Source organism: Chroicocephalus ridibundus, chromosome 6, assembly GCF_963924245.1.
Source record: "Chroicocephalus ridibundus chromosome 6, bChrRid1.1, whole genome shotgun sequence".
Taxonomy (NCBI): domain Eukaryota; kingdom Metazoa; phylum Chordata; class Aves; order Charadriiformes; family Laridae; genus Chroicocephalus; species Chroicocephalus ridibundus.
The window spans coordinates 74363900-74387972 of NC_086289.1; the positions used below are offsets into that span (position 1 = coordinate 74363900).

The 24073-nt window shown below is 38.4% G+C and overlaps 1 protein-coding gene across 8 annotated transcripts in view; it reads right to left on the reverse strand.

Annotated features, from left to right (window-relative positions):
* Positions 1-23742, reverse strand: part of PEX5L (peroxisomal biogenesis factor 5 like) — a 114328-nt gene extending 90586 nt beyond the window's left edge. For 3 of the 8 annotated variants that reach the window (XM_063338429.1, XM_063338424.1, XM_063338427.1), the window contains exon 1: positions 23269-23740. In XM_063338429.1, coding sequence (XP_063194499.1) covers positions 23269-23289 — 21 coding nt within the window. In that variant the 5' untranslated portion in view covers positions 23290-23740. Of the gene's footprint in view, positions 1-23268 lie in introns of all 8 variants that reach the window. The other 5 variants (XM_063338425.1, XM_063338423.1, XM_063338426.1 and 2 more) reach the window with 4 other exon arrangements.
* Positions 23743-24073: the final 331 nt, after the last annotated feature.

Below are 24073 nucleotides of genomic sequence, written 5' to 3' on the forward strand. Positions count from 1 at the left end.
CCAAAACCACTTGGAGACACCATGTTAGCGTATCCAGGTCGTCTGTCTATAAATCTATCCGCTATGGTAAAGTTTTGCAATAATTTTCTTATTAGTTAAAATCTAGATTGAGACTCTCCGTGTGTTTTTTAGAAGACACTAAATCTTACGCAACTTAATTTTTCTTGCACATATGTGTGGAAAATGAGCAGGCTTTTGCAGGTAACTGGGGGGCGCTCATTAGCCTGGGAGAAATAGAGTTAGATAAAGGGATCCCCTGTGCAGCTTTCTCAAGCTGATGTCTCACCCCAGCTTTCCTCTTGTTTTTCTCTCTCGGTATCTCTTTGTTCACTACTGCCAGCAAAAGGTGCCGAAGCTCAATAAGATGAAGTAGCTAGGTCAGACTGCAGAAAGTGCTGATGTGAGCTGTTTCTTAACAGGTTGAGCTGTTTTCCCACACAACCCTGTGGATGTGCTGAAACAATAGATTTTTCTTAGTGTCTATATACACATGTTCTTCTTGGACTTAAGCTATGTATGTACAGAATGACTTTTAATGGTGCAGGATTTAGCATTTCCCGTCCTATGCCTCAAAAATAAATAATTTGCTACACTATAATAGTTAACAATTCACGCTGTTTCAAGATCCAGATTATATAAAACAAAAACCTGGAATGACACAGTCGGAAACCTTGCTGCACATAAAAATGTCGTGTCATTAAAACACAATGCTAAAGGGATTATATAATTACTCTAGGACAGTGATGGACAAAATGTGTGCTGGTAGGTCTGAACGCTTTTCTGAGCATGGTCCCACACTGACCAGGTAATTTAGGACTTTGTCTTCATCTAATTTTCATATGTACACATTAGGTGAAGTGGTTAAACTTGTCATGATAGAAAGACTCCTAAAAAGAAAAAAATGTGGTTAGAATAGTGAACGAGGCAGGTAATTTCTGTATTTTGCGTAGGTTTGGATGGCAGGGAATGGGGAGAGAATTGAGAAAGTTAATTCTCAGATGAAGGGCTTCACCACAGGCCAGAAAAGCATTGTAAATGATGACATAAAAATGAGGAAAATGGGAAAAGGTGACAAAAATTTCATTTGCTGCTATGTGGAGCCTCATTTTAACTTTAATTGACAACAATGAAAAAAACGTCATATATTTTAATGAAAAAAAATACATCTGTGCTTTGCATAGAAGAAGAGGATACTCTCTTTCCCCCCTGCATGCATTTTGGGAAGCTAGTGTGTTTTCTACCTTGGTTTTGAACAGCCATTTGCCAACACTTATTCCGGTACCATTTCCCTGTTTCACTTTTTTTAATCCAAGCATCTAGTAGAGGCACTTGACAGGCATCAGTGAATTAAACCACCTGGTAGATCTCTGAAAGGTAGGTTGGTACTGTCCCTAAAGTATTTCTATAAAGAGAGAAATTGAGGCAGAGAATCTCAGATAACAGAGGACGGTATTTACTGGACACATGGTTCAATGTGCCTAAAATATCCTCCAAGGTGCTCGCACTTTTCAAATACCTTGGAATTCTAATAAGATCTTTTGGTATGCGCAGGACTGACAACATACCAATAAATACTGCTGTGAAATGTTTATTCTTGATTTGCTGACTTTGTGGTCTGTATGGGATGATTTCCAGCATGGCACTAAGGTTCATACTCGAGACGCAGGAGTTAATAAGAAAATATTAAAGTCCATACAATGTAAGAATTTTTTAGAATTCCTTTGGAGATGATATTCTGGCATTTACTGTCAGCTTTCCACTAATGTCATATTTCTACTTTGATTTTATTTTTCTGGTTCTGTATATAAAAATAAAATCTTGTTTTGCCAAAATGCATTTAGAATTTTAGTCTTAGTGATTAGATCTAATAAAGACACAGTTATTGATTTTTCTGGGGACAAGAGTGCTCTTATTACGTAGAGGTTACAGTTCTACCAATTTTCACAACATCATGAAATATTTGTTCATTATAAGTCTGGTAGGAAGTCAGAATGGAATTTTTTTGCAGTCTCTTTTTGTGACCTTCCAAATGATTCTCTCTGAACCTGCACTTCTCTGCCTGAAATACTAGTTATACAAGTTGCCTATTTTTAAAAGTTCAGTTCTTTATTTCTCTTCCATACAAATGATCCAAAACTCATGTGGAAACAGATTTTGATTGATTTTTATAGTTCATTCTTAAATCCATCGTTTGTGAGTAGTAGTCACATAGTTAAAACCAGCTTTTTCAAGTAAGTATGGCTATAGAGCTGGATATATTCAAAAGTGTGTTGGTTGGAAAAGGTCCCTCATAATCTTAGACAAATAGCTTTATTTCCCACAAGGCTCTCATTATATTCTGCAGTAATTGAGCCACAAATGCTGGTTTTACAGGAAAACTTCACTTTTAAATACACTTCACATTTTAGATAAAGCGAGAAATTGTTCAAGACGCTTGAACTTCACATTGCTGTGTTGATAAAACACGTGGAGCTTTATTTTAAGAAGTTCCAGAACGGTTCAGCCGCTGCATCAGGACCTGCAGCAGCTGTGGCCTTGCCTGCTCCTTGTCAGGGACTCGCATGTGCAGATGGATGCTGACTACCAGAAAGTTCCGACAACTGTGTATTGGCAAAAAGAGTTTACTGTTAGGTATTTACATGTTTTTAAAAATTGTTATCTTACTTTTGGCATCTGCCCACAGTATATAGGGTTGGTTGTTTTTTTAGCGTTTAGAGTACAAAATATACAGGATCTGCAATTTCAAGCCAAAAGATAAAAGATTCTGTCTCATGGTAGGATGTTGATGCTATTTTCTTGGAGCCATTGGAAGTTTGTTGTTTTTTTCCACTGTATCGTCGTGGTTTGATATATTGGTAACTCTTAGGCACTGAATTAACTTCAGCTCATAGTCGCTCTTCATGCAGAAAGCACTTTAAATGCTATTTTTTGTGGGAGGTGATGGAGTGAAAGGGGAGTAAAAGTAATTAAAATAACATGTACCATTATTCAGTAACGTGATGTCCTTTTTTGAAAGTACGACTGCAGCTTGTTAAATTGCACGCACCCATATGAAGTTAGCTTTAATTGAGTTATATGGAGTAGTGAGCCAAAATCCCACAAGTCTGACATACGGGGGAATTGCAAGTCCCTCAAAAACTGCGTTATTAATGTATTGCATTCAGTTTCTGTGAAAACTCTTCAGTATAACTTGCTACGTTGGATTGTCAAAATGTTATTTAAATAATACTGATGGATGGTATTCAGGAGATAGGCCTCAGTTAAGCAAGATTCTTAGCACTCTGTAGTTATTGATAAAGGTTTTAATTATTTTATCTTTTAGTAATTCCCTTTCCAATATTTTTAACTGTAACTTAACCCCTAATTGTAATAAAGTAAGCTTTAAAAAAGAGAGAGATGCCTTTTCCTGGGAACTTCCAGCTAACAACTGAGGCTGTTCTCTACATGGCTCCGCTGCCAGGGAACCCCTCACTGTGACCTGCAGTTACAGTCCCCAGCGCTCAACAGCGACAGTGCAGCACACAGACTCACGCCAGCATTGTTTGTTCATAGCACATTAGACCAGGCGGAGCTGTACAGCCAAGCCCAGGCATAGGCGGCCATCCCAGCCCTGGGATAACTGCCCAGGCTCTGGCAGCGCAGGGGCGGCTGCTGTGGGAGGAGGCCAGGGGCTGCCCAGGCTGGTCACAGCCGGTTCCAGCCAGCTCCCCAGTGGCCCCAGCAACAGCTCAGCCAATCAGGGGAGAGTCTGACCCCTCTGAACCAATCAGAGGCGTTTGTGGTGCCTCTGCGGAGCCATCTTTAAGAAAGGGCGGCAAACGCTGTGTGAAGGAAAATGGCGGCCAGGGCTGTCCCGAGTTCCTCCATTAGCGTCCAAACAATGGACTGACAGGCACAGAAGAAACAACATGCCTTTTGCTGAGGACTTAGGGAACACAGGTGACTTTTAAATCAGCTAAATATGACACTGGTGCCCCATCAGAATAGCCCTCTTTGCCCTGCCAGTTGCCCTGCTCATCTGGGGCTTCACTGATGCTGTCCCAGCTGAGGGGATCCACGTAGATTTGTGCAAACTCGGTGTGGTAGAGTGATGTGCCTTGATTAAGGCTTATTTGAATAGCTTTGTTTTGAGTAAATACAGCTGCAAGGGAAAGGTAGAGGCACATAATCTTGTCAGTGAATTATTAAGTACTAACTTTTGCTGCAGGATAAATACAATTAAAGTACTTGGGAGAGAAAAAAATAATTGGTCAAAATGTGAGAAATTCAAGGTACAGAGCTGCTTTAGCTAAGTAAGGCTGACAGCGTACAGGTGGAGGTTCACTGCACTACCTGAGGTCTGCTGAGACGGTTCTAAATAAAACAAGTAGCCTTTGCTTCATAAACAAGTCATTTCAACTAGTGAGTCTCTGTGGAGGGATTTTTTGCCTTTGTATTGTCATCAGGGAATAGTGGAAACATCCCTTCAATCCAAAACCAGCATTAAAATATATATGATAGATTTTGGTTTGAATTTGAATAATTTCTGTGAAAGAAATTAAATATCATACTGTCCAAACTATATAAGCTTCTATAATTTAGTATTTCCTAACTGACTAGTTCAGGTAAATGTTCAAACACTTAGTAATGTACTTTGCAGGCAAGGTCACTCCATTTCTGTTCCACTTGTACACAGTACGTTCCCAAATCAGTTCATGTCATTTTGGTATTAGTTGAACAGAAATGACTGCTATTTAAGTTAATAGATGGGGAGAAGGGAATTAATACAAGAAATTAGTGTCTCCATGCAGTTAACAGGACATAAATGAATGCAGTGAATGTAATTGGAAAGCATGGAATAGAGTTAGTGTTGTAAGTGCTGGTTGTATTGGCTTGGTCATCCTAAATGATAAGCAGTGGGGTGGGCAGTATTGTATGTAACTTCTCCTTTCCACTGAATAGGGAAATAAGATGCTACTAGTAGAGTCAACGCATTTTCTATTCTGACCTGTGTTTATTGTTACCTTGATTTACCAGCACAATGCAATTTCCTCTTTCAGCTTTACTCTGGTTCTTTTCTTGGCCTCTAGCATTCTTTTTTATGAGAGGATTGTCTCCAACTGTTGTCTGTTTAGTGCCTTTAAATATTGATTATTCTTCTTCCTAAATCAGGACGTATGCTAACCTATATCTTTTACTGAAAAGTTCAAACTCCTTTGTCTTTCGCTTTTATTATGAGAGGGGGTAAAAATGGTGTTTCAATTTTTTGCAAATGGCTGAATAACCGTGTTTCCTTTCCGTGTATAAAGAAGAGAGGAGTTCTTTAGCTGTAGCCTTGTCTGATTATTGTTAGTGGGAATTGTTTTCAGGCTTAGAGACTGTCACTCCCTCGTCTGTTCATTGGACTGTAAAAACTCTTGTTGCCAGCAACTTTCTGAGAAAATTCTAAAATAGATGTATGATTAAACTACCTCAGAGAAGGTAGACTACATTTTCTTACTATAATATACAGGAATACACGGTCCTGACATATATATGCAATTGGATTTTAAACAAAGCAGCATTCCTGTTTCTTGACCCAGCTGTTTTCTAAAAGTTGATCACAGCTCCCTCCCACAAGACTAGATGTGAAATCCTGGTTCCTCCAAAAGCAATGTAAACTTTTACACTGTAAGATCATTTTCTGCCACATATAGCAAGAGGCTGCTGCTGCCTTGAGGGTTATTCCTCTAACTCCTCCAGCTCCCACTTTTGTCCACTGTAAGTGAACTGAAATGCTGTGTTGGGAACAAGAAGATAGAGACTTTTAACTGATTCTTTGATGTCCTTATTTACGCAGGTCCTGACTGAGTCAGGTACGCTCTTCGTGCCTATAAATATAATTTCAAACTTTCTCATTATAATTCAACTTACCTGAGAATTCTAAAAATATTATCTGCTTCATTATATTCTTGTGAGATAGCTTCTAATGTATTGTGTATGTGTATGAAAGAAATGTTATATGTTGTTAATACTCACTAGGAAAACTTTGAACAACCTGGAGAATCACTACTGGAATATCTTGAGCAAGTAACAGTAGATTTCCCATTGCTTTAAGTCTGTAAATTTAAACTAGATGCTTTTCCCAACTATATGCTCTTCTTATTCAAATGATGATCTTAAAGCTCAAATAAGTGGTGAAGTTAATCGGCCAGTATAATGTTACAGTTCATATAGGATGACAATGTATTAGAACGCTTTTTTTTGTGTTTTCAAGTGTGCTCCAAATGTCAAAAACATTTGCTAGTTTTACTATTAGTTGTGCACCTCAGTGTATGTTTATTTGTAATGTATATCTCGATCCTAACTCATTAATCTTGTCATAGATACGGTGCCACCATTCAATGGGAGCTTCTGCCTGTTTTTGTCTGCAGTTGCTTACGGAACATTTGTATATACGTGAAAACTTAAAATAGTTAAAATTTCTGGATGATCAGCTTCATTTTTGATGTTACCATGAGACTGAGGTTCTAGAGTAACTAATATTTCCTCATTTCCCTTACAGCTATTGTTTAATTGGATTAGAATTTAATTTGGGGATCTTTTGTGTTTTGTCCTCTCTCCTTTGGGATCAACTATGTGGGAATTCATCAAACAAAATACCTTGCTTGCCGCAGTACAGTAACTTTCAATAAAAAGGAGAATATTGAAGTAACCTTACTAAGTGATTAAAATTGTTCAAATGAATTACAAATGATATCTAAATGAAATTTTAGAGGAGACTGTCTAGACCTACGGAAAAAGAACATGACTGAAGCTCTACCACTTCTATTCAGAGAACAGTAATTCTTTCACTCTCTACACGTAAAATGATTCACTCAAAAAGAAATGCCTTCCATGAGGATAAATGGTGTGAAGAGGAAAATATCAAGCAATTATTTTTTTGTAACAAGCAGAAGTTTCAAGTGACAGAAACGTGTTTGCTCTAGAGAATAAACCACAAGAAGTAAAGAGGAAGTGGTGACTGAGCGCTGGTTTACGGCACCCTTACTCCAAGAAAAATCCTACTCCATTAGTAGTACTATTAAATCCAGCAGAGTAACTCTCAGAAAAAGCTCATATTACGTTCTTATAAGTTGACACAATCTGACACTATGGGAATATTGTTTATAAGACAGCAATGAAACGTTTCCCTGTGGCTGCTCAGCTGCACATTCATAATTCACCTGAAATACTTTTTTTAAGATCTGCATCTATTCTTGGATGTGATTTTCAGGCAGAATTCACACAACATCCTGCGTCCCTGATGTTTTGCAGTTTTGTTTCTATTGCTCCCCGAGTATTACTGTTGCTGTGTACGATTTTGTACATAGAACCAAGCACCGATGTGGTCAAAAGGTTAATACGTTGCAGGGAAGAAGGAAAGGGTTTCCAAAAGGTTATAAGCCTCCCTAAGGACTTCACAGCAGCCATGATACCTATATTCCTTTTAGATGGTAATATTTGGCAATAGACTCGCATGCTTAAATTAGTAGATATGCAATTTACATTCCTCTAGTTTGCTCTCAAAGCCTCACTGTTCTGAAGCAATCTATTGCTCTGTGATAGAAGATCCAGGTTTCACTGCCCAGCCTCCGAGTGTTTGGAAATGACCCTCTTTTCTCAAAGGTGGGAAATGATTCTAATTTCTGTACCTTATAGTCTCTTCTGCAAGCTGGCAGTTTCTTTTGCATTTAGTCTCTTTATCACAAAATACAAAACCTTCTTAACATTTTTCCCCCCAAACTTACCTTGCAGTATTTTGGTAGCATATTAGCTCGCACTGGACTTTCTTCCCTGGAGCCTGGTATCAGAGTCCAAATGAGGTCATTAATCTAAAAAAGCGTAGTGGTCTCATCCTAGTCTTTGTTATGGATGTCTGCAAATTCACATCGCAGAAACAATACCTCGCTCAGTCCAGTTCCAGTCAGCTCTGCAGGCTCTGCTTGAGAAAGGCTCAGGGCTTGAGTAGCGGTATTGCTAATGGTCAGGGCTGTACAGCCTGAGCAGTGCTGTGTCAGTATCAGGAAGCTTTTACTGTGCCTGGGTTCCTGTCAGTGCTACTAATTCAATCACTTACATATGCAATAAATTCACATGAAAAATTAACAAATACCTAGCCAGCAGCAATGCCTTCTGTTCTTTCTTTTTTACTGAAAAACTACGTAGCTTTCTCTGAAAACAACTGGGTTTAATGGTTTCTGGATGCTTTCAGCATGTTCTGTATTTCACCGTGTGGTGAAAAATAAGTTTTTCTTTTGTTGCTAAATAGTTTCTCAATATTAATCACTGAATTTGTTATTTATCTGTTCCTTCTAATATCTTGCGTCAGGTTCTCTCCTACTTACATCTGTATCGTCCCTTGAACTGAATGGGTCTCTGCAGAACTTGCAGTGATTTGTTCCATTCAACTTGAACTAGCTGATTTTACTCTATTTCCCATCACTAAGATCCATTCCAGATAACTTTTGGTATAATGAAGTAATAATAGCTCTAAAGGCAGCACAGTGTATAGAGGGAATAGGATTTAGGACTCCCTCCTCCTCCTAAAGAAGAATCCCTAAGGAATTGAGATCCAAGTATCTTACCTGTCCTTACTAACTTTTTTAAGAGGTTGGTGATCTTCCCTGGAAAGCTGGTCTGTGATTCTACGAGCAGTAGCCTACAGCTCACATAGTCTAATGACAAGAAAGTGCATTCAAAATTGAGAACTACTTAAAGCAAAAGCTATGGCCCTTAACAGCAGGTTTTATTCAAACTGTTCTCAAGTAGCTTAGGAAATGAGGGTGGAAGTGAATGTATACCTCCTCTTCTACCCATGGGGCAGACTGAGATTTATACCAGTTATGAAGTTGCAGTCTCTTTCTGTAGAGAAATGCTGTTAAAGCAGCTGGTGACCGTGGTGATATTTAGGATGCCTTTGGCATATTCCTAATGGCTGGGGCTGTGTATCTCACAGCTATCTTGACAGGCTGGCCCACTCTCACCCCTGCTTTTTGACGCTGTAACAAACTAAGAATCACACGGCTGAGGATGTGCTCCAGGTAATATAAAGGCGTTAATCGTAAATTCCCCTGTTCACTAAAGTGTTTCATCTGAATTTAGTTATGGAGAGTAAAATATCTTAATTGTCTAGGGAATGCCTTTTTCTGAGGCCTTTTAACTCTTTCATTGGGTATCAGACAGTCTTTGAGATGTTATCTCATGTTGTTCTTCAAAATTTCAGGTTTATATACCTGGTAATTGCTGTGTTAGGAACGCTTTCCTCCTGCAAGTAGTGTGCTTTGTTTCTAAAAGTGCACCCGTTTTCTGGCCCTTTTCTCAGAATTATTCAAACTCATATTTCAGATTCCATTATCCGTATATATCTTCCAACTCCCCTACCTATTCAGGTCTATGAAGGGCACTGAATCCAGTAGCATGCTGTACACTATTTCTGTGTGAAATCTGTCAAAAAGCTTGGATTTAAATCTAAAGGTTATTTTTAAGATTACTTTTCATTTTTATTAGAATTAAAAAATCATATTAGGAATTAGAAAATAAAAGTGGTCTCCATAACTGCATGAACGTGTGCTTCTGTAAGTTTTGATGCATTTAGATAACACCCTGCCTACTTTGAGGCAAGGAGCGATGCTTCCTACTGTGAAAGATTCTAAGCTAAATCTGAAATTAATGGTATCTTTGTCATTGATTTTACTGGAACCAGGATTTCAGGATTTCACTGGATGCGGAGTAGGTAAACATAGAGTAGCATCTTTTTAAATGAACCTTGTAGTACATGAGTACTCTGCCAGTAACAATTAATAAGCAGGTGACATAAGACAGAAATCTGTGATGAATTTCCTGTTTTGAAATTATGCTTCTCATATTTCAGAAGTTATTTTACTGCCTATAAACACAAAGTAAAACTGGAGGGAAACAAATGGTAACCAGATACACTAAATAACTGTTTCTCCTGTTATTTAGTGAGGACCCGTAAATGTAAGTCAGAGCAGAATTTATTTGATGTCTAATATGTTTATTTTGTCCTTTTGAAATTTATTTAATTATTTGAGGAAAAACAAATGACACACGTTGATGAAGTCTTAGGCAATGATTCTATTGTTTTTTCATGAAGTCTCAGTTAAAAGAATAAAAAAAAAATATGAAAAAAATATAGGTGCATTATTGTCTCTGAGTAGTAAACTTAGAGTATTCCGTAAAGTATTAGTAGGTCTTTGATAGGTATGTATTTAATTGTCAGTTGAAGTGGGAATGATAGTCCAGTCATCGTCTCAGTGGTTTCAAAATAAACCAGAATCTGTTACATAAATGTCATAGTGAAAAAACTAACAGTGCTAAGTTTCCACTTGTAGATGAGTGTAAATGTGTTCCTTTTGCACTCCTTGCTCACCCCTGTCCAAAAGATTATGCAGTTGAAGCAACTACTTTCTTGTCTGCTGAAATGCTAGGTAGGATTTTAATTTTTAGAACTGATGATTTAGCGAGAAAGACCAGAAATCAAAGAACGCCTGTCGGCAGTAATACCTTGAAAGCATTGTGCAGGCATTCAACTTATTGTAGTTGAAAAAAAAATTAAAATTGATTGTTTATTGTGGATTTGTGTAAACCAAGCAGTCCACTTCTTTATGAAGAGCTGTGCAAAAATCAGTAAAAAACTTACTATTCACGTATTTTCTATTTGTAATTCTTCAGCCAATTGCAGTTGTTCCGTCAGGACACTGTGTACGTACATTTTAGCCATTTGTCAAACTTTGTCTTGATATATGGAGTCTTTCTAGTCTGTGTCTATCTTGTCTGGTTGGCCACTTCAGTAACCTAATCCTTCTGCTCTCTGATTCTGCAAATGACACTTATACAGGTTGGAACTTGAGCAAGTTTGTGTGCAAGGAGTAGTAAATACTTTTGTTTGTAAAGTCACATAAAATTACTTTGCTTGGTGCTTAGCAAATACACAAAATACATTTAGGTCGTTGCATATATATATATGTACAGCTTTTTCTGTGACGATTGAGTCTGAGTTAATTACTTAGAATTTTATTTGAAACTTTATTTCTGATATTTATCAGTGACTACTTGAGAAAAGGGCAGTGAAAATTTGTTACTCTTTGGCAGCTGTAAAACACTTTGGAAATAAAAGTTTATTTTTTGTGTACCGGCAGGAAAAATTACTTAAGTCATTAAATGACCATCCTATTTCTTTGCTTCGTAAATTTAGCTTTTGTGTATCTTTAAGTAGCCATTATCCAGTGATCTCACCTATTTGGAAACTCTTTGCTGGCATGACTCCTGAAATGCTGAAATATGAGTAGCAGAGTGATGCTCAGTAAACTGCAGTGCAGCAGCTGCTAGCAACCAAGAGCTGCAAGGGTGTAATGATGGTATCAAGTTGTGATGGAGTGTTCACGGACATCTGTCTGCCTGATACATTGAGGGATGCAAGTCAGACCCATCGTGATCTGAAACAAGACAAGAACCCCAGCAATCGGATCCTGAGGTAGTTTTATGAGCCTGAATTAACACAGAAATAATTTTTTGACTCAGTCAACTAGAAGGGACATGGGACCAACTATAAGACGTGGTTTTATGATCCCTTCAAAAATTAGTTCAGTAGTTTTTCCTGACTGGGACTGCAAAACAGAGCACTGAGTTCTGTTATTTAAGAATGTATGTTCTAAGTAATGACCATCACATTTAGTTTGGAACTTAGGAGAGAAAAGTGAGCTGGTGGTAGTATGGAGAAAAAGACGTATCCCAGCTCTGCTGAGGTCAGGGAAAAAATATCCGTATTGGTTCTGATGGGTTCTAGTTTAGATCCTCATGCCCACACTTTGGCTGTTATGAAAATAAATTCAAGCTTACTGATAACGCATTGTTAACACGGTTGGTGATTTCAAACCCTCAGTGCCTACTTGCAGGAACATGAACACAAGATGGGGAAAGCTGCAGTGTTTTTAGCATGAACCATTGAGTTTAGCTGTATGGGGGAAATGCGTTTCCTCTGATTATTAAGGTTTTATATGTAGCAAAACTCTCAGTTCAGCCGAGTGGGAGACTCGATAAGGAAACTGGCACAGAGAGTGTTCAAATTGTAGCGCTCAGCTCTACGAGTAGTGAAAACGACGTTTAGGGCTAGGCAACGGGAGGAGAAGTGAGACTAATTGGTCAGTTCCTTTATGGCTCTATTAGCAGGAGGCCACTGAAGCTGTGAAGACAACCAAGCCCGCAACAGCCATATTGGAAGACTTTTGACTTCTTGATGTTGAGAATTTTGGTCTTATTGGACAAGAGTCAGGGTTTGTTTCTGCTGAAGTCACAGAAATTTCAGAAGAGGAGGTTGTTGCTGTGTTATTGAGGTTTAGTCTTCTGCTCTCACAAGCAGCATATAATACAAAGTCCTTCATAAATTGATTGTGTTTCATCTTTAAAGTAATTAGGTTTTTTGCCTACACTATTCCAGTTGGAAGGCTATTGGAAATCTTGATTGCTCTAATGATCAGAAACCTTCTTCTAATTTCCAACCTAAATTTATTCACAGCCGGTTAATATCCATTTGTTCCTGTGCCAGTTTTGTCCTTAGCTAATTTAGGTTTTTCCGTATCTGGTGTTTATCTCCTTGATGCATTTACATGCTGTGATTATGTTCCTGCTGAGCCGTCATTTTGCCAGTGAAATAAGCCAAAATCTTTTGGTCTGTTCTCATAAGATAAACTTTTCCTTCTCCTTAATCATCCTTCTTTGGACCTGTTTGCATGCCTCTCTTCTTGACCAGATCTGTACAAGATTCTCAACTGAAAATTTGCTAGTGGTATTGTAATCAGGCATTGATATTTTTCTGACTATTCTGGAAAAACCTCTTCTAAAACTAAAACTGCACCTGTCTTTTTTAATGGATATATCATATTAATAGCTTATAGTTATCTTGTACATGCCAGTCTTTCTTCTTAATCACTTCTAAATGATAGTTTACAGCTTAGGGTAGACATTTTTTTGTCACTGATGTTCAACAGCATATTGTGTTGTTAAACTTAATCGTATTTGTATTGTTGACATTCACGCAGTTCCTTTTGTATAGTGACCTGAAATTCATCAGCACCGATTATGCTTCCCAATACTGATGATGTTTCCCAGCATCAAGTAATCAACATATGTAGTCAACATCTTCCTGTTTCTAGCAGGTTTATGAATGAAACATCAGACATCAGCTCCAACACTCATCCACAAAGACTTCCCCTATTAAACTTCCCTCAGTCTGACAGTCCTTCCTTTTAATGCTGTATTTTTCATTTTCCCATGAATGAGTTTCTTGCCCTCTTTACAGACTTTCTACTATTTCTTACTTTCTCCAGCTTCACTAATAATTTCTTTCATGGCACCATAACAAATGTTTACCAAAGACCATATAGATCAAGTCAGTTGCATCTCCCTTGCATGGAAACCCAGTTACAGTAACAGAAAACGTTATCAAGTTAGCCTGATGTTATCTTCTCTTGATAAATTCAAGTAGCGTTTTTTCTGTTTTTCTGTGTATGTATGTTTGTTTAATTTTCCTTAAATTCTGTCCCCTAAAACCTTGAAGATTATGGATAGCCATGTGGATATCTGGGCTGTTGTCTTACTGTTTTTTCTTACCCTATCTTAAATCTTGACATGTTTTCTGTTGTCCTGACGTATGACACTGTGTCTGGGTTCATAACTAGACTATTAAATATTTGCTACCAAGTCTTCAATATCATATACCGGTTCCATCAGCAGTTTGGGGTAGGGATTATAGTGTATCTCTGCATGAGCTGTTGTTTCACGCATTTGTAGTAATTGGAGAATTCGTATCTTCATAACCATTCTGTGTTTGCGCCATAAATTAGGTTATCCATAATATGAATGCCACTTTGAGTATGTTTTGCTCCCCTCGCCATCGTGTAACTTAAAAACTTTCAACAGCTGTTTTAATATACTTGCAAGAGCTAAATAAGCTTTACTTTAGGCAACTTGTACTTTTTCCTTCTACCTTCGAGGAGCACTTTATCTCCATTCCTTGTGTGTTCTTGGCTTAGTCCTAACATTTTAACAATTGAAACTACTAGTTCGAAAGTTTCTTGGAAAATTTCCCCCCACTTTCTTGACATCCAGATTCCTAATGTGACCAATACCTTTGGTTTTCTGTCTTTCCTGAACAGCACATCATCTTTCATTGTGAGTGCTCCAAGGATAAGTGTTCTTTCACTGTTTCCATGTAGTGTCCAGCTGTTTTCTAATAATTCATATTCCTTTGTACAGGCAAGCCTATCCATCCCTTCTAGTTTTATATACCTTGGCACATTGTGTACCTTACCTGGATTAAGTACAGTGGTAAAATTAACAACGCTTTGTACTGTTCAGAACAGTAACAGCACTTCCTTCCTAGTTTCCATTCTTTTGCTTTATTTTTCTCTGTTGTGTTTTCCTCCTTTCTTTTATCTAACAAACTAGAGATAATATAATTCTCATCTAACCTTCTGTTGTCATTCTTATTTTGAGTTTATGTTATGGGTTTTTACTTATTACTGCTGGTCATTCTTCCTTGTATTCCTTTTTCAAAGCCGCCGTAAAATTCTCCTGGATCTTGGAAGGAGTGTTAGATGACAAATAGCAAAAGATGAAAGATCTCGGCTACATCTTAAGTCTGTAACTGGAAAATTATCTTCCTTGTTAAACTTCAGTGAATGACAGCAGAAATAACTTTTCACTTTGAGACATGTGTCAAGCTACGCTTGTTATTATTTTATTAATCGCTTCTATGACATTTCTGTCATTATTTCTATGAAAGTATTGACCAAGGTCTTAGTGAAGACTAAAGCCATCCTTCTACTTTACATAAATAATATTAAGCTGCTGTTCTGTGTAAAATACAAGATTCTGTGTTTTATTTTTTCCAGATCTTCCTATTAGAGGATACTCCCTTGGATTTTAAAAAGCTCTGGCAGATTACCATCATGTCAGAATGTGATGTTTTCTCTCATTTATAGTCTCTACTCATCCTATATTAACATTAGCAAACTCGATCTTAGGAAATTCTGTGAACTTAAACTTTAATATTCAGTGTCAGTTATAGAGAAACAGATGTCTATATTCCAGGGTAGGCTAAAACAGGCAAGTGTTCTCTCTCAATTGACTTTTAATGAACAGTGAGTAAGAGTTCCTGAACTTTTTTTCTTGATACGCGTACCAGTTAGAAAATGTTGAATTAGAAAATGCAATTTGTAACAGCTTTTCTGCCCCTATTCAGGACATGCTGTATTCTCTATTTTATGCTGGAACTTTGGAACCCGACTGGTAACATTAGGAAGACAGGGATTAACACGAAAAAGGCTTGGAAGCCAATTATTCTCTTATTTACATCATTATAATTTCACTTATATTTATTCATGTAAAGATAGATACAGCTGGCTCTAATGTTGATGAGGCAAATTTTAAAGTTTGTTTCTTCAGCTTTTGAAAACTAGTCTATAAAGCCAAATGATTGATCTAAGGAAAAACAATACAAAGAAAAACTTGACTGGTCCTAAAATAAATGTATGTCAAAATCATTCTGAAGTTATAATTTCTAAATGTCAGTGGATAAGCATATTTGAATTTCTTTTATGTATCTCATAATAGAAAAGTCTTAATGTAATCAAGAAAGATTATTTGTCTGAATTCATTGCACAGTACTCTCCTTATCACATATGCTTTTATTATTATACTGACAGATTCTAAATGCATAGCTGTTACTTTGTATGTTAATTGAAAAATGCTGTCCAAAGACATTTGTATTCATGTAACTTGTATTATATTCAACATCCATATTAGAACAAGAGGCGTTTTAAGGGATTGAGATGAAATTAACAGTGTCAAGTTACCAGAAGATAGTGGACTGCTGTAAAACAAGTGAACATAAGGTAGTAGAGTGTTCCCATGTTTTAGAGAAAGTCACAAAGACTGTAGTTTGGTTACTTTTCTCTAGGGATTGCCAAAATAGATAAGCATGTGAAAAAAGTGAGTTCCTGGACATTGGTCTACCCTACAAGCATACTGTAGTGGCTGTCAGTGAAAAGTCAGGTTGCTGGTTTAAAGCTACTTTTCTTTTCTTTGTGGTCCCCTATTGCCTCCTAATCTAGATTTAGTTTGAGAGCAGTGAGCTCTGCTGGCAGAAGTGTCCTCAGCTATCGGTTTGCTTCTTTCTACTTGTGGCAGTGAACTTCACTGTGGAACATCTTTGCCTTGTGACCAAGTGCTGCTGAGAGGTGACCCAGACACCATTGCACGTAGTGTACAGCCATAACATGGGTGAACTTGGCTCCATAAATGAAACTGCAGCGCAAACATGGCAGGAGGCAAAGCGTTTTGAGAAAACCTTTGAACTCTGAAAAGGAGGAGAAAATGAACAAATAGGACAGAGTGAGAAAAGAAACACTGGCAGATCTATCTGGGTGTCTTGATAGGCCATGGAGAAGGGGAGGACGGAAGCTTGGGGCTTACGTCTATTATGCCAACCTGACAGAACTTTAATGACAAACGTTTGGGAGGAACTGCAGTAATACTGTGACATATGACTCGTCATGCAAATTTTGGTTTGTGTTTTCTTTTAATGGGGATACATAATCTGATGAGACATGTTTTTTCCATTCAGTATAATGTGTTTCAATTACTTGATATTTTAAACTTTTACTTTATTTATTTATATGCAAATAAACCATTGGAAGTGAAACTCATGTAATGGTGACTCAGAATTTCAAAAGCTCGAGAAGAAAGAAATGAAATATCATACTGTTCGTAATCATTGTAACCTGGTAGAAGAATTTGCTGAATATGGTCTTTATGATCCTCAGGCATTTTTTTAGTATTGGTATTGCACAACGATGAAAATACGTAACTACAGAAAGTCACCTCCTAGTTTACATGTCATGACACCTGATTTGGAAGTCAACTAATTCTCTCAGTTTTGCAGTATCAGCTATATCTGAATTAGACTTTGCAAACTTACGTTCTGTGATACAAACAACTAGTAGATACTTCCTGTGCTGGGTATGTAAGAAAAACAAGCTGGTCAGATTCATTCTAAGTAATATCCCAATGCTTTTACCATTTTCATTTCTAACTAATGCAAAAAGGCTAGCAAATTAAACTAGATAGATGGTTATAAACAGAGCTGGTTTAGACATCAGACGCCTTTTTTTCAAAGTTTCTGGAGAATCAGCTTGCTTAAAAATGAGATTATTATAAATTAGGAATTATTTTCTACAGATGAATGTTTGAGACTGCATTTCCTAAAGGGAGCTGTAAATTTCTGTATGAGGTTATCTTATCTTCCCATCCTTTTGAGCACCTTGTCCTACTTGGATATTTCATCCTAGTCTAGCTTGTGGACGTTTTCCCAACTCTTTGGCCTCCTCCTTTGCATAGCAGTTGGATCTACATTCTTCCATTCTCAGACTGCTGGCTTGCCTTTTTTTCTTGCTGATATATTAACATTGGGTCCCATTAAACTAATTAGTTTCCAAACATGCGTAAGCCTAAACTTTCAAACAAATTTATAAGCTAAGTAATCAGGCTTTTTCGCTCTCTCTGTAGGTCTTCATGCAGCTCACTGTTTTGCTATTAATCATCAATCCTTGGTTTTACTAGTTGTGCAGGATTATTTTAGGGTATTTGAAAACATGATTTTTTTTTTTTAAAAAAAAAAAAAAAGCTTAGCATACGTGCTAGGTAAGCAGAGTAAACAACGTAGGTGGGGAAAATGGATGCATAGAAAGGTGACCGGGCTTACTGAAGCTATATGATAAAGCTAGAAGTAAAATCTAGGTTTCTAGATGTGTAGTTTAAAGCATCAACAACTGCGTCATGGTGTCATAAATTGTGACAATATTGGTAGATTTTTAAAAAAATACAGCAAGACTTCTTGAGTAAATGGTGCCTCTTTTGTGAAAGCTATACACTGGATTTAGACTAACATACTTACATACATAAATGACAGTGCTAGGGACTGTTTTTCTGTTTTGAATGAATTTAATTCCAGAATAGAGGGATGGATCCTTATTTAGTTAGTAAGAGTTCCTCTTAATTTGCATCCAGCAAAAATACACTGTGTGCCAAGAGTTTCTGAGCCTTTGCAAGATTTTCTGCTAGGTTCTTGTAAAACTGCCTAACAGCTTCAAGGAGTGTTTCTCTATACCGACATTACAAATATGCACAATTTGTACAGTTTCAGTATGCGTCTTAGCCAAAAGCAGTATATCACCTACTTTCATTGAAAGAGGTTCATTCAAAGAAAGAGAGCTCATTATTTTTAGCTTGTTTCATTTATAAGCAGTTCATAATCTGCTGTTCATAACTTGAAAAGCTGCTAGTGAATGATTGGAAAATATCAAGACAAAATGGAAAACATACTACCATAAACACTGCCCTAGTATTATAAGTACTCTTGGAAAAGGCTTGTAATAATGAAAAATTATCAGTTTATCGCAATGGCATTTTTGCTAGGCTAGGAGTTATGGTTCATAGACGTCACTACGGATCAGTTAGCATTCCAGCTATGTACCCAGGTTTTTAGAATTTTGTAGCTTAAAAGTTATTGAGTTTATGTTGCTCTTAACAGCTGAACAAAGACTCAGTTTAGCATTGAATTTATTTTTATGTTGTGCGTATTCTTTGTGGGTTGTTTTATTAATGTACAAAATGCATAGCTGAGAGATTACTTTTTTTATTCATAATTGATTAATAGCTTGGGTTTTATTTATTCTACATGGTAGTGTAACCAACACTATTACAGTATTTTTAATAGGTTACCAAATAAGCAAAGATGGGACTTGCATCTGTAGCTAATCTTGAGACAGTTCTGCTTGACTTCTCCCAGTGAGTTATCTGAGTCTTAAGTGTTGAGAAATCAGTGCAAAAATGTTTTTTATAACTTCTAAAATATTTAGCAACAGTTTTCAGACACAGTAAAACATGTGAAGCCCTTGAGGTTTCATCTTGCAAGAAGTTTCATGTGTCCATAGTTATTTTTATGTAGACCCATTATGATCATATAGATATGTGTTTGACTGAAATATTACTGAAATGTGAATGATTAATATGTATCATTTCATGGAAATATGAAATGCCAAGGGTAGAATGTTAAATATCTTTAATAGTACGGAACACAACACAACAATTAAGGGCATGAAGTTGATTGCCTTATGCAAGTTAGGATACTAACTATCTGATCTGGAACTCGGCCAAGCCATCGTGACTAACAAGCCTGTTCTTGCAAAAAAGTGCCAGAGGAACTCTGATAGCCATGTGTGGTCAAGATTTCTGCTTTGTCTAAATTAAGCCATCTTGAAACATAACACTACCATACATAAGATCCAATGCCAACATTTGGCAAAGCACTTCTTCTGTTCAAGCATTTGTGCTGGAGAAAGCTGACTATATACAGCACAAGGCAAACAGCTTTGAAAGCATTTGTTTTGAATTTCCTAGGAAGCCAAATGCTGCTGAAAATCCCATTCTGTGATTGTAATTTACCCTCTGTCCATTTATAGAGCTCTCATAAAAGCCAATGGGAGGTACTGGTAGCACGTATATAATATACTGTAAAAACTTTAAAACATCTTATTGTTGGCTGTTAAAACGATAGACGTTTTAGAACAGTGGCTGTGGGATGAACTCAGTTTATGTTCCGCTTCCATCTGGCCTGTTCCTGTCTCCTTGAAGAAGATGGAAAACAGCACACGTTGGGTTGTACATATTGTCCTAAGAGAAAAAGATTCTCTTTCACCTGTACAGCTGAGCATTTAGACTCAGTTCTTGTGCCATATCTGTGTAATCCCAGGGTGTGCTCTTTTAACCATCAGGTTTTATCCTGTCGCAGACTAAATTTACTGAATTAAACAAGACTTCTTACATAACCGAAGTTGTATGTATGTAGGCAAAGAGTCTGTGTGTCTCATCTGAAGTTCTCTTTCTCATGCGAAAGCCCCATCTCAAAGGTCAGGCTTCAGGAGGTAGCTCTACGCCTTAGAAACTATCTCAGTCCCTGTTAGGTTTTAGACAGCTACTGTGTAAACTGAACAGGTTGGTAAATAGGGCTAAATCAAACACTTATGCATTTTATGATAGTGAAATAGCTTGGAAAGAGCTCCCGTGGCACTGTGCTGCTCTGCATCCTGTTTCTGTTCGGGGTGCTGGCTCTGCAGAATGCCACTTTGCCCTTCTAGTATTTCACGTGAAGGCGTGTGATGCACAAGTAACGCAAAAGCTAGCCCTACAGAAAGGTATGTGGACACATAAAGACAGCGTTGAACCAGTAACATACCTACTTTTTAGATGTTTTAAATTTCTTTTTACTGTCTTTGGAATTTTAGCTTAGGACCTTTCTAATATTTCTGTGTTGTGAGGATTCATTTATAAAAAAAGTTAGAGGGAAATCTAAACCTAAGTCTTTGGAATAAACTAAGTGATTTTCTGGGATTCAAAAAAAACCCAAACAATCTGTACTATAAACAAAAAATTAAGAAGAGATGGACGTATTATGGTCTGATGCAGTGCTTGCTGGACTTCACCAGTGCTTAAATAAAAAGTATGTTTCATCTACACTTGCAGAATTTACTGAGCTTAGTCAGAAATTCCCCACTGAAGCTGATAATGCTTGATGCCTATTCAAGATAGGTAAATTCTCAATCTCTGTAATTATGCTTATTACATTGTTACAGTTGTTAATGTTCTCACCTTTCAGGAGTCTTCCAAGAATTGGCTGAGTTACAGCAGATTATTAGTAAAACATCGGCTGTCTAAGTATCTTTTAAAGTACTTGGACTAAGGAATTATTTCTGTGGATTTTACTTTTACATCTGAGAACAAAACACTAGGAAAAGGGGAAATGACAACTGGAATTCTGAATCAGATCCTGCCTTTGATCACAATAGCTTCAGAAGGGCTTTTACCTTAAAGAGCGTAGGATCAGGCATTATATTATTGGCACATCATTTTGCATTTGGATGTATAAAGTGAGAAGCTTAAGTACCCAGGTAGAGTCCAGCCAAACACTCCGGTTTCACCTAAAGAAGTGGAAGCTCTGCGAGTGCTCGGTCTCTTTAAAAAGAAGATTGTTTTGCTTTAAGAGTCCAGGTACTGACTTAGGTGCCTGGCTTAATCCACCCAAGTTTGGATGGTTTTATGGTTCACCTTATTTTAGATTTGGCAGGTAATTGCAGATAGTTTTCCTTAAGTAAGAAGTCTTACCGGAATTCTTGGGAGAAATTAAGAAAGGACCTGTAATGCTTAGGATGTGCCTAGATTATTGTTAGCATGTGCTTTGATACCGTACTTGTGTGGTAACTTTGATACTTTGTGTTCCAATGTGGTTTAATAAACATTACACTAGATCATTTCATTGCAAAGAAATTAGCTCTTTATTGTCTTTGTCTGACTCACTTAAAGGCTCTAATTAAGGATATAGTAAACATGAAAATCTCCTAATGCTTTAGGCTTTTTTGTGTGTTATCTGAAGAACATTAATGCTTCCTGTTAGAAAGGCAATATATTAAAAAGTTTAGTTGATGAACTCAGGTGGGTTTTTATTTTTAACAATTACAAGAGTACTCAATATGAATAGTATTTTTAATTCAGCAAACTTTTTAAGAGAATTTGGTTAGAATTTCATTACATTGGGGCTAGAAAAATAAAAATACTTTGAAAGAAAAATAATTTAAAGGACATCAGTCACAACATATTTGCATGTTTTGACCTGACTTTTCTATTGCAAATTTGATTTCAACCTTTTAATGACTCAGAAAATTTACAATGCTGTCAGACACCTCAATATTCCATTACATTTCCTTTTAAAGAGTGTTGTACGTTGAAACCTTGCAATATATTACTCATAGCAAAGAACTTCTGCTTTCTTAAGGGTATAAATACCTATTTGGCAATGCCCAATTCAGTATCATTAGTTTACAGGATTGGTTTTGTGTTACCATGAAACAACGCATTCTTCAACCTTATTATCAGAAATAAGTAGTAATACGTATACTCCTCCCATTGATCACATTTCGTATTAAAACCTGTTTGCTCTCCCACCACAAGCGACATTATGACACATTATTTATCATTGTTGAGATCAGATAACACAAACATGAAAGCGTAGCTGCTATCATTCAGTTCTAGAAAGCAGAGAGTGCTGAATCAGAGTCCTCACTTCACTCCCAGAGATTGTACACAACCCTGGGTTTGACATTGACTGAAGTTTAATGTTCCTGATGAGCGTTCAGCAGATTTTTAAATGCTGAGCAGAATCACACCCAACAGAAGTGGCCAGCTTACACTTCCTAAGACTGCAGTTTCTCTGTAAACAGCCTTAGTACTAACAACACTACATGCAAGGCTGGTGCCACTTACGTGATAAAAGCATTTGCTCATTCCTGGCAATGAACACAAAGCCAGATGGGGTCCAAAAGCAAAGAAATTAATTTGGGGGATCAGTGTAAACCTTTACTCCACTTTGGCACTTCCTCCTCCTTCAAAATAGACTTGGCTTTTCAAGGAAGAGCCATGTGAAGGAGAGCGGGAGTCAAGGTTAAAGTCCGCACGTCCAAGGCACTAGTATGTTTTTATTGAGAGAGGCATTTTCTGCTTCGGTGATGGGGATCAATAGGATCATGAGACAAGATTTCTGCCTAAATGTTTAAGTCACTTAGACGTGTGTTTGAATTCATTCTACAAAGTCATTCCAAGGCTTAGCAAAATCAATCCTCATCCCATGTTGGGGATCCATCACCTTTAAACACAACACACTGCAAATTGACGGCTTTAGTGTGGCATGAAATCTTTGCAGATTTTGCAAAGCAAGTGCTCTGTCTTTTCCCTTATTGTTTGCCCTTCACTTGACATACAGGAAGAGATGCATCAAGAGGATGGCAGGAGACATGTGTCACTTAAAGCATGCCATAACAATGTTTGCCCTGGAATGCTCCCTTGAATCTGTTTGAACAAGCAGGCATAATCAATAAATAAATATACACAGAACTTCACCTAGTTATAAAGTTGATAGAACCCCTTTCCATCCTCCCCCTTCAGCAGAGCTAGCCCCAGGCACGCTCTTCGCTTCAGCCCTGAGCTGGAGTGCCACGATCATATTGCACCAGTTCACTTGTTGCACGGTGCCAAGGTGGCATCTCCCCTCCACTCAACCCACAGAAACTTCACACAATCCCGTTTCAGAGCAGCCTGTTCAAAGGGCTTCTCCTCTCCAGCCTGCTTGCAGCCTCTTACCTGCATGTGTCCCTGGTACATTCTGCTTTGTCTGGTTCAGGTGCCCCTCAGGCCGACAGGTTGGGTGTACGCTGAGGTGGAGGCACTGCTCCTGTGCGTTCGACTAAAAGAAAGAAAAAAAAAAAAAAAAAGCGCCTAACCCTGAAAGAGCTATTTTTTGCAAAAGATTCAGTTTGTCCTGGAACCTCCTTTACTGTTTTCCCTAACCCGGTGATCCGGGCTGCTTCCTTCCCTCCTCTGCCTCCTTTCTGCCTCCCCCTCTCCCCGTTACTGCGGTGCTGCCAACTGCACAGGAGCTGTTCCCCGCGGGGTGCTGGGGGGGGCGGGCCGGACCCGGGCGGCGGCGGCTGCGGGGCCGCCGGGCGGGGAGCGCGGCGGGGCGGAGCGGGGCCGCCCGCTGCCGGGCCTCGCCCGCCCGCTGCCGCACCTCGCCTCGTCCCGCTGCCAGCCGGCCCGGCCTGGCGGCCCTGGCCCCGGCGGCCCTCCCCCGCCTCAAGGAGGCAGCCCCGGCCTCCCTCCCTCCCCCCTTCCCTCCTCCCTCCTCCTTCCCCTCCTCCTTTCCCTCCTTCTCCTCCCTCCCTCTTTCCCTCCCTCCATCCCTCCCTCCTTCCCTCCATCCCTCCGCAGAGGGAGCGCGCGGCATCCGGGGAACGCGCGGAGCCCCGCGGCCGCCGGGCGGAGCCCTGCCGGGGTCCCGGGGGAACGGTGGTCCCTCGACCGCACCCGCCCCCCCAGGGACCGGCGGCTTCCACTGCAGCAATTAAAAAAATAAAAAATAAAAAGAAAGAAAAAAAAAATAGCAAGC